This window comes from Littorina saxatilis, linkage group LG1 (genome assembly GCF_037325665.1).
Source record: "Littorina saxatilis isolate snail1 linkage group LG1, US_GU_Lsax_2.0, whole genome shotgun sequence".
NCBI lineage: Eukaryota > Metazoa > Mollusca > Gastropoda > Littorinimorpha > Littorinidae > Littorina > Littorina saxatilis.
The window spans coordinates 48060771-48071881 of record NC_090245.1 but is presented as its reverse complement, the minus strand read 5'-3'; the positions used below and the strand labels follow the sequence as shown (position 1 = coordinate 48071881).

General features: G+C 40.9%; 1 protein-coding gene across 1 annotated transcript; it reads left to right on the top strand.

Moving 5' to 3' along the window:
• The first annotated feature begins 859 nt into the window (after positions 1-859).
• LOC138972011 (uncharacterized) lies at positions 860-11000 on the top strand. Its single transcript, XM_070344855.1, has 5 exons — positions 860-1430; positions 2360-2427; positions 4193-4333; positions 9150-9573; positions 9777-11000. The coding sequence occupies exons 1-5, from the start codon at positions 1352-1354 to the stop codon at positions 10124-10126; spliced, it is 1062 nt and encodes a 353-aa protein (XP_070200956.1). The 5' UTR covers positions 860-1351; the 3' UTR covers positions 10127-11000.
• Positions 11001-11111: the final 111 nt, after the last annotated feature.

Genomic DNA, 11111 nt, shown 5'->3' with positions numbered 1-11111 from the left:
TAAAACAACAGCACCGTTTTACTGCAGCATTCTTGATTTCAATTTTACTGCAGTAAAATGTTTTGCTCCAGAAAAACCCGTTGCTTCGGCGAAAGATGACATTATGCAGAAATGCTGCAGAAAAGACAGTTTTTCTCCAGCATTTCTGTTTTTCTGCAGAATAACTGAATAATGCCAAAATGCTGAAGAAAAGGTGTAAACAGTTTATCTGCAGTAAAACAACATCACCGTTTTACTGCAGCATTCTTGATTTCAATTTTACTGCAGTAAAACTGTTTTACTGCAGAAAAAAAACGTTGCTCTCGCGAAAGATGACATTATGCAGAAATGCTGCAGAAAAGACAGTTTTTCTCCAGCATTTCTCCAGCATTTCGGTTTTTCTCCAGAATAACTGAATAATGTCATAATCCGCCAAGAGCCAGTACAAAATGCTGCAGAAAACGTGTAAACAGGTTTTCTGCAGTAAAACAACAGCACCGTTTTACTGCAGCATTCTTAATTTCAATTTTACTGCAGTAAAATGTTTTGCTGCAGAAAAAAACGCTGCTTCGGCGAAAGATGACATTATGCAGAAATGCTACAGAAAAGACAGTTTTTCTCCAGCATTTTGGTTTTTCTGCAGAATAACTGAATAATGTCATAATCCGCCAAGGATAGTACTGTTGGTTAGCATTGTCAGACTCCCTCTGCGGGCCCACTGGTGCTGTATTTATCAACAGAATACGATCATGAGATATCAGATCAGATCAGTTTACAAGGTGGCATTGCATGATGTACAGTATATGATATGACCTATCCTCATTCAGTTCTCTTCCGCAAAATATTCAGAAACCTCAAATTGCTTGGTTTTAACAATTCAAGGGAAAGAATCCATGTCGCACATGATCCTCATGATGTCTGGGTACTAGCGATCGTTTACTACGGCCACCATCACGTCTTCGTCGACATCAGATGATGCTTAGATTCATTACTCTGTTCAACAGCACCCTTGCATTGCCACGCTTTTGCTTTTCGTGACGGAGATCAGTCATTTTGCTCTGCTGTGCTATTCGGCAATTCCCGAACACCTTACTTTCGTTTTCGCGTATGCTGGCATTGGAAATGTAGATGGGAATTTTCCATTATGTAAGTGGTCCTGAAACGAAACTGCCTTGATGTGCTCCGTGTGTTCTCCATGAAGTTAGTCATTGGTAATATTACTGCAGCAACACCTTTGCTACGGCAGTGGGGAGCACAGGAAGAGTGTGTGTGGGTAAAACAGGGCACGGTAAAAGAGACACATTCCACAGAGCTGTGTATAATCTACGTACAGATACTGTTCAGTGTGGGAGTCAGGCGAAAAGTGTGAAACATGGCGACGAGCATGCCAAGCAAACTGGACAAAGTCAAAGATATCGAGAAGCCTGATGAATACCTGGGAAAGATCATTGGTATGTTTTCACACTTCTTCTTCTGTTAGAATATTATGTTTATTCCATGCAAAATACACACACACACACACACACACACACACACACACACACACACACACACACACACACACACACACACAGAACTGCTATGAAGATAGTTTTGATGCTAACAGATTATCAAAACACACACACGGATGTGCTGAACACAGAAGCTGAAGGTATTTTGTGTTCCCAGTTTGTGTTGATTGTCTTGGACACATTTACATCGAGTTTTGAGTTACAGAGTCTTGTCGCAAGTTTTTTGTTGTCTATTCTCGAGTCAGTATACTAGTGGTTGTATAGAATACCCTTTCCTTCATGCTGGCTTGTTAAGACTGGGAGGGCCATTAGTGTCTGAAGCTCTGCCCTGACTTTAACTGCGGGCCTCCAGAGAAGCAAATTAAAATCAGAAAAATGTAGGTAAACTTCACCAAAACCTCTAGGTGTGTATTTTAATTCATTCTGCAGTGACAACGACGAAAGTCATATAGCGCAACACGTCTTCATGGGATATGGTAGCGATGGCAATAATAACATTGCTTATCACTTGTTCTATTTCTTACGTTTCCATTCATAAGCACGGCCGAGTTAACTAATCATGAAGGTGAGGCAGTGATTTTCTCCCCTAGCAGAATCAAAACGAATGACTTCAAAGAAGATGGCACTGGCAGATCAGACTTCGTACGTAGTGGGGAGCCAAGTTGAACTGCATAATGAACATTCCTTGTGGCCACTCTGCATAATACCGCTCAATGGAAAAGTTAATGAGGCGATGCATGAGCCGTTAACCGTAATTTCAGATGTACGTGGCCACTGCTTAACTTGGTACTTGTTTATACTGTTTTATGAGACTGAGAGTCATTATAACTATTCTTCTCTTATTTGAATTGTTCTAATTTGCTTGACAGAGGCGTTCAAACCCTTTCTGCTGGAAACACTGCGGGTGTCACATCTCCTGTGTCTGTTACACATCCAGGTGGGTTCCACAGTCTGTACTCTCTATCAGGGTCAGTGGGGGAGGAGGGGGGATCCTGTGTCTGTTACACATCCAGGTTGGTTCCACAGTCTGTACTCTCTATCAGGGTCAGTGGGGGAGGAGGGGGGATCATGTGTCTGTTACACATCCAGGTTGGTTCCACAGTCTGTACTCTCTATCAGGGTCAGTGGGGGAGGAGGGGGGATCATGTGTCTGTTGCACATCCAGGTGGGTTCCACAGTCTGTACTCTCTAACATAGTCATTGGAGGGGGGGACGAGGGTAGAGCTTTGATACTCACCTGTACGTTGATTTAGAATAAGCTTTACTATTATTTTGTTTGTCCATTGGCTGGTACATGTAGTTACAACTGCTGTTTTAGAGGGCAGTCACACACGCGATTCAATCGTGAGATTTACCCTGTCACACGGGCGACTGAGTCGTGGAAAATAGCTATGACAAGTCTGCGACTCAGTCTCATGCGATTCCCTCGTAGCTTTGAGCTTTAGAACTTGATCTATTACTGCGACCCAGTCGTCAGTCAATTGCAGGGGCAGAGCCAATCAGAACGCGTCGTTGCAGCCTTCACGCCGTGACGTAAAATAATGTCGGACAGGGGCGGACAGCGTCTCTTCGTCGATTCAAAACTTTTTGGAAGAACAGTTTCTTACTCAGATATAAAGGAGACGTTTTAGGCGTGTACAGCGGTCGGGAAACATTAATTGCAACTGCAATTAATTGTCTGGAAACTTTATTTCTCGCAAAGGCGAAATGCTGAAAGGTATTTTTCAGAAAGGTAGAGCGATGTTCGAACATTAGCGTCTGCTCTCGCAAAGCGCGTTTGCCGTGTTCACTGTGACACGTCACTTCCGCCCCGCTCGCGTGGAGTTATCGTTCGTCAATCGTTCGTCTATCGTTCATCATGTGACAGGTCAATGGCCTACGATGTGATGTGCGATCGGCTCAAGATTGAATCGCGCGATTGAATCTCAACGATTGAATCGCGTGTGTGACTGAAAATTATGAGCATTTTTTTGGTTTTGTGGGCTTTACCTTAGACTGAACTTGTTGTTATTAAAGGTCCACTCCGCCTCGTGAAAACAGTTCACCTCACTGTCTCAGGTCAGGCCAGGCTTTTACATGGGATAAGACCATCGCTCCACTTGGTCGCAGCCAATAATGAACAGCCTTGGTGCTCTCTGTGCACAGTGTTTTTGTTTTATTTTAAATGAATTGGTCAAAGGCACTGCAGACCTCTGCTTTTTTCAGAAATCAATTCATAAAAAATAAAAACTCCCCACAACAAGCAGTCAGGGTGTTCATTTTTTGTATGTGACCGAATGGTCTTATCCCATGTTACAATCTGGCAAGATCTGAGACAGTGATCGAGGTGAACTGTTTTCACGAGGCGGAGTGGGCCTTTAACCTCACTCGCTTTGTTTTGATCTGTCCATGCATGTATTGTATTTGTAAAGAGTGTGTTTAAAAATCATGCTGCCCACACCAGGACAATTACTGATGGCTTTTATGCTATAATGTATATATGGCAACATAGATCTTATCTTATTTTATCTTATCTTGTTGTCTTCTCTTGTTATCTTATCTTGTTATCTTATCTTGTTATCTTAATAACTTATCTTATCTTCAATCTTATCTTGTTATCTTATCTTCAATCTTATCTTGTTATCTTATCTTGTTATCTTATCATATTATCTCATCTTCAATCTTACCGTGTTATCTCATCTTGCTATTGTTTATTTGGTCAGGAGGTGAAGGACGTGGCGCCTATGGTCCATAAGAAGGAGAATTGCAACGACTTCAGGGGAGCGTCCAAACTCCTGCTGGACGCCATCTCCTCGTCGGACGAGCCGGGCAAATGGAGGATGTTCCTCGACGCCCTCAGAGAGGTTGGTCACACGCACCAGTGCTCTCACTTGATCACATCTTAAGGCCAAACAACAAAATATGTTGGTTTAGGGTAACCCAACCGACCCTATTTTTTCCCGCCAACCCTGAATTTTTTTTTTTTCATTTCTCCAAAAACATTTAAAAAAATGTAAAACAATAAAAAAAATTGGCACATTTTGTGAACCATACCAAGACTAAAAATAAAAAAATAAAAAGCCGACCTACCGACCCTATTTTGGGGGGTCATGTTACCTTAACCAACATATATTTTGTTTTGGCCTAAAAGACAAATTCCAGAAATAACTGTCGGGTTTGTATGGGGTGTGAAAGAGTGAGTAGGATATTTCTCGACGCCCTCATAGAGGTTGGTGACACCAGCGCTCTCGCATGATCACATCTTAAGAGACGAGTTCCAGAAATAATTGTTTGGTGTGTATGGGTTGTGAAAGAGTGAATACTCTTGCTTTTGTTGAGGCAAACTTTCCATTATTGGCTAGTCACTAGCAAGGGATATGTCTCAAGCATGTGGACAAGGAGCATGTGTGGAAAGGTTGACTCAATAAAAGCAAGAGAATTTTCTCACAACATAACACAAACCCGACACAGTTATGTGTGATGCAGGTGTTGTAAGAGCGATACAGGTGTTGTAAGAGTGGTGCAGGTATTGTAAGAGTGATACTGGTGTTGTAAGAGTGTTCTGTAGGGCAGGTGTTGTAAGAGTGATGTGTGGTGCAGGTATTGTAAGTGATACTGGTGTTGTAAGAGTGTTGTGAAGGGCAGGTATTGTAAGAGAGATACATGTCGTAAGAGTGATATGGTCAGGAATCTGTCAAGGTGTCCAAATGCAAAAATCCTGTTCTGGATACTTTTATTACTTTGTATTTTATTCTGTTTTTAAATGACTACAATATAAACAATACAGTTATGAAGTATTCCTCATGCAGATTCTATCCATACCAAATTTATGTCTGTCAGTCGTCTGGATGCTGAGAAAATTGACTTTGTTCAAGAAAAAAAGCACCTTTTTGGGCACACAAGGCGTTACGCGAAACGCATGGTACATTGGGCATTGAATAACCAAGTTACTGATAAGGGTATCATCTCAATCTAATTTTTAATAGGTCCAGAAATGGATGGAGAAACATATGTTAGATTAATGAAAGTTTGATCTGAACATAGGTTTTCGATTTTGAACGTTCTTTTTTAGCTGGTCAGTACGTTACATTTGGTGTAAATAATCATGAAACAAGTCGCGTAAGGCGAAAATACAACATTTAGTCAAGTAGCTGTCGAACTCACAGAATGAAACTGAACGCAATGCAACGCAGCAAGACCATATACTCGTAGCATCGTCTGTCCACCGCGCACGGCAAAGGCAGTGAAATTGTCAAGAAGAGCGGGGTAGTACTTGCGCTGAGAAGGATAGCACGCTTTTCTGTACCTCACTTCGTTTTAACTTTCTGAGCGTGTTTTTAATCCAAACATATCATATCTATATGTTTTTGGAATCAGGAACCGACAAGGAATAAGATGAAGGTGTTTTTAATATGATTTGGACAATTTAATTTTGATAATAATTTTTATATTTTTAATTTTCAGAGCTTGTTTTTAATCAAAATATAACATATTTATATATTTTTGGAATCAGAAAATGATGGAGAATAAGATGTACGTAAATTTGGATCGTTTTATAAAAAATTTTTTTTTTTTACAATTTTCAGATTTTTAATGACCAAACTCACTCATTAGTTTTTAAGCCACCAAGCTGAAATGCAATACCAAACCCCGGCCTTCGTCGAAGATTACTTGACCAAAATTTCAACCAATTTGGTTGAAAAATGAGAGCGTGACAGTGCCGCCTCAACTTTCACGAAAAGCCGGATATGACGTCATCAAAGACATTTATCAAAAAAATGAAAACAATGTATGGGGATTTCATACCCAGGAACTCTCATGTCAAATTTCATAAAGATCGGTCCAGTAGTTTAGTCTGAATCGCTCTACACACACACACAGACAGACAGACAGACAGACAGACACACACACATACACCACGACCCTCGTCAAAGGGAAACTATCTTAAAAAAATGTTTCTGGTCAAACTTACTTAAAAATCATTGCAGAGGAAAGTCATTAGGTAGGATGATTGTATTTTTTTTTAAATTGAGCGAAAAAGTTGTTTGATGTAATTTAATTGTACTTCTAAGTTAAAAATATGCGTTTGGTGTAAATGAAATTGTATCTACTTGCCCAAACAAGTTTTGTCACAGTCTTTAAATAATGCCATAATACACAAAAGTGTGTGTTTTCTTATACCTCAGACACCTGGTAGTTAAACTATGGTCACAGGATTCCTAGTGCTTGCACCTGTTGGCTTGTAGAGAGACTTAAAGGCATACTAACGCACTCCCGTGTTTACAAAGTGTAGTTTGCCCACAATCGATGTCAAACGCACCATAAGACCATATAATGACGATACGTCACCATGCGCGGACCATAATACATGCATTACAGCTTGTTCTAGCCTCTGAAAAAGTGAGGATGTCAACAAAGCCGCGGTGTTCTCTCCCTTGCATCAACGTTACATGTGTTGCCAAATCTATAAATAGGACGATCCAGATCAAAATGAAAATTCAAATATCTCAACATTTAAGGGGTCCTAGACCACAATATTTTGCAGGGAACTTAATTTAGTCTGTCTCCAGCTGTTGGTAAAGCAATTAGCGTGTATAGTCATCGAGTACATATGGCTTTAAGTGAGGCCATCTGACAAGGGTGTAAATGTAACGTACATACTGAGAATACTTGAAAATGACAATGAATTTGTTTTAGAGACAGAAGATAACTTATCAGTGCTTAAGAACAACCAGCAAGACCAAACCTTTGTTTCAACATGAAAACAAGCACACTGAATGACAAAATTTACCTCAGAAGGACCACTGTTGGGACATTTTGGTGTAAATGTAACATACATCACCTTGTTTTTTTACTGAGACCATATGCAGCACATAATAATGCTAAAAACAGCACATCACAGTCTGTTGAGGGTTTATGAGCTAAATAAAAGATAAATTACCCTTCAAATGGACCTGCAGATCTTCGGAGCCTTCTGTATGTTACTTTACACCATACTTTTGTGTAAAGATGTACACACAACCAAAAAGGTACAACCATTAATTTAACCCTTTATTTTGACTTGAGACAGGTAGCTCAGAACAAACAAGTTAGAAATACTGTTTAACTGATGTGAGCATAGCCCATTAAATGTAAATTCAGTACCTTGTACTTGCTGTTTGGTGTAAAGTAACGTACAGATCATGGGTAAAATTAACATTTGGTACCGTAGTGGAGTACCAACCTGACTATTCTATCGTGAAAAGGATTTGTTATGATTTCTTGTTTGTAACTCAAAAAAATGCAGACCAAAATAGTGTAAAAATATTTAAAGAGGGTGATTTGATAATAATTTCTACACCGCTGACCGTGCTTTTTTCAAATTAAGTAATAACCTGATGATTGAGGTTATGGTTTGCAAAACAAATGACATGAAAATTTACTGGAACCTTTTCTGCACTTCCATAGAGAATTTCATTGTTTTAAAAACAGTGTAAATAGGTAAATGTTGAATTGTAACTTTGATTCTGGGCTTTGGTGTAAAGTAACTAACGGATAAATGATTTTGCTTATATTGAGACAGGAGAAACTTTTTTCAAGTGTTGCTTTAGTACAGATCAACTCTACATTCAGCCATCAAGCCATTGGATAGTGAAACAGTTGCCAAAAGCTGAACCTAAGAAAATGACAGCACCTTGAAATTATGTTATGGTGTAAATGTAACATACAGTCATTTGTGCTTTATCTGCAAATATTTGATAAACCGAACACTTGACTGGAAAATAAAATGCTGCAATTGAAGGACAGGAATACTGAGATGTTTATTCATGTAAATTTAAGGAGGTTTAAAAAAGTCTAAAAATTGTAACACTTTTTGGAGTCCTTGACAGATTCTTGGCCATATACAGGTGTTGTAAGAGTGTTGTGTAGGACAGGTGTTGTGAGAGTGATACAGGTGTTGTAAGAGTGATACTTGTGAATGTGATGTAAGAGTGTTGTGTAGTGGAGGTATTGTAAGAGTGGTGTAGTTGTTGTAAGAGTGATACAGGTGTTGTGTAGGACAGGTGTTGTAAGAGTGATACAGGTGTTGTAAGAGTGATACAGGTGTTGTAAGAGTGATACAGGTGTTGTAAGAGTGATACAGTTGTTGTAAGAGTGATACTGGTGTTGTAAGAGTGATGCAGGTGTTGTAAGAGTGATACTGGTGCTGTAAGAGTGATACAGGTATAGTAAGAGTGATGTGTGGTGCAGTTGTTGTAAATGTGATACAGGTGTTGTAAGAGTGATGCAGGTGTTGTAAGAGTGATACAGGAGTTGTAAATGTTGTGTAATGCTGGTTTTGTAAGAGTGATCGACGGGCGCAGTGGCGAGGTGGTAAGATGTCGGCCTCCTAATCGGGAGGTCGTGAGTTCGAATCCCAGTCGCTGCCGCCTGGTGGGTTAAGAGTGAAGATTTTTCCGATCTCCCAGGTCAACTTATGTGCAGACCTGCCAGTGACTTAACCCCCTTCGTGTGTACATGCAAGCACAAGACCAAGTGCGCACGGAAAAGATCCTGTAATCCATGTCAGAGTTCGGTGGGTTATAGATAAAGGTGTTGTCAGAGTGTTGTGTGATAAAGATTTTGTAAGAGTAATGTGTGATAAAGGTGTTGTACGAGTAATGTGTGATAAAGGTGTTGTCAGAGTGTTGTGTGATACAGGTTGAGGACACAGTGATACTGTCCACTCTACTTGAGGAAAAAGGGCGGGAGGATGACGACTGGTTGGACAACCAGGACAACGTCAAGCTGATCGACTGGTTCAGCCAGGACATCGAGCAGCACCTCAAGCTGGAGGAGCTGCTGCCCATGATGGTACAGAAAAAGCTCATCCTGGAAGACGACAAGAAGAAACTGTGCGGCTTGCTGCGGGAGGGGAGTGATCGCTATGCCAATGCGGTGGTGCTGATGTTGATGCACCGCCACACCAGCGACTGGTACAAGGTCTTCCTCACCACTCTCTATGATGCCGATGATCACCACCGCGAGCTGGCCAAGCTGATCGACCCCGGCTTCTGCCAAAAGAGGATAGAACAGCAGAAAGCAGCGTCACAAGCAGTGTCGCACGATGAAGAGGCCAGGAGTGGTCAGTCTAAAATTGTTTTTGTATTTTTCTTTCTTCCCTCTCCCCCATTGTTCATGTATATTGTTGGGATAGTTGCTTTAACTGTATTAATTGGGTTTTATCTGTCTGTCAGTGTGTGTGTGTGTGCTTTGCTATTGTACATCGCGGTTAGCTCTACTGAGAAGAGGGGTTTCCATAAATGTTCATTATTATTATTTTAACAGCAAGGCCGCGGCCAGCAGTGTCCACCATTAGGGCGTCCGGTGGAGTAGCGCCGGAGGGGTCAACAAGCCTTGTCGTCAACATGGGTGGCCGTTCTGGCGCCAGAGAGAAAGACATGGGGGACAAGTCGGTCCTGCAGACTGACCACTCTGACCCCCAACCCTCTGACCAGCGCGCGGCCTGTGGCTGTCGATGCTGCGTCCAGGTCTTGTCAGAAGTCCAGTCCCTCCGCTCGGAGGTGGCTGAGATAAAGACTTTGCTTCAACATGTGATCAAGAGTCAGGGCCCCAACAATGGAATTGGCGCAAACCAAAACTTGACTACAACACACCATCGGCAGTCAGGGCCCTGAACGTGGAATTGGCACAGATAGAGACTTTGACCGATTCGTTGGTTTTTACGTCCTCTTAGGACCAATTGGTCTCTCCTGGGACAAAATGGAGACTTTGCCGCAGCATGCCTTAAGCAGTGTCAGCCTTAAGTGCGGAATTATCACATGTAAATGGAGACTAAGAGTTTTTCTTCATACTGTCTGTAAATTTACCTCTTTTTTGAAGACTGAATTGAGTGAATACTTCACTATGTGTGATCAGTAAACAAAACAAACAAACAAAATACAGTAAAGACTCAACTGTGTCGTATGATAAATAAAAACTGATACAGGTTTACCATAATAATAATAATAATAATAATGGACATTTGTTATAGCGCATAATCATATATATGCTCAATGCGCTTTACATATTAATTTCTGCCGTGTGAGATGGAATTTTTTACACAATATATCACGCATTCACATCGGCCAGCAAACCTCAAGCCTATTAGGGCGAGCATTCACCTTTCACGGGCCTTTATTCCAAGTCACACAGGTATTTGGTGGACATTTTTATCTATGCCTATACAATTTTGCCAGGAAAGACCCTTTTGTCAATCGTGGGATCTTTAACGTGCACACCCCAATGTAGTGTACACGAAGGGGACCTCGGTTTTTCGTCTCATCCGAGTGATAGGACAAATAATAGAGTGAAGACATAACTATGGCGAGTGATACAAAAAACTACAGCGTGAAGACTTTACTATGGCCTGTGATAAGCATTCAGGAACTTGACAAGAGGAACAGAAGAGACCAAGACTTTGCTACACTATGTGGTGAATAGTCAGACAGAAGTAACAGTTGAAAACCTTATTAAGTGTCAAATAAATCATCAAATTTGTACAGACAGAAAGGTGTATCTGTCTTGTTTGTCCTTGTCATTACGTCTAGCCTCTCTGTGTGTGTGTTTGTTTTTGTGTGTGACTGCATCTATCCTTACAACTTTGTGAGCCTTTCTTTATTT

Coding starts and splice junctions, on each gene's coding strand:
- LOC138972011 (XM_070344855.1), top strand. CDS start 1,352: ATGGCGACGAGCATGCCAAGCAAACTGGACAAAGTCAAAGATATCGAG. Junction 1,431..2,359: donor ATACCTGGGAAAGATCATTG/GTATGTTTTCAC, acceptor TTTGCTTGACAG/AGGCGTTCAAACCCTTTCTG. Junction 2,428..4,192: donor TGTGTCTGTTACACATCCAG/GTGGGTTCCACA, acceptor TTATTTGGTCAG/GAGGTGAAGGACGTGGCGCC.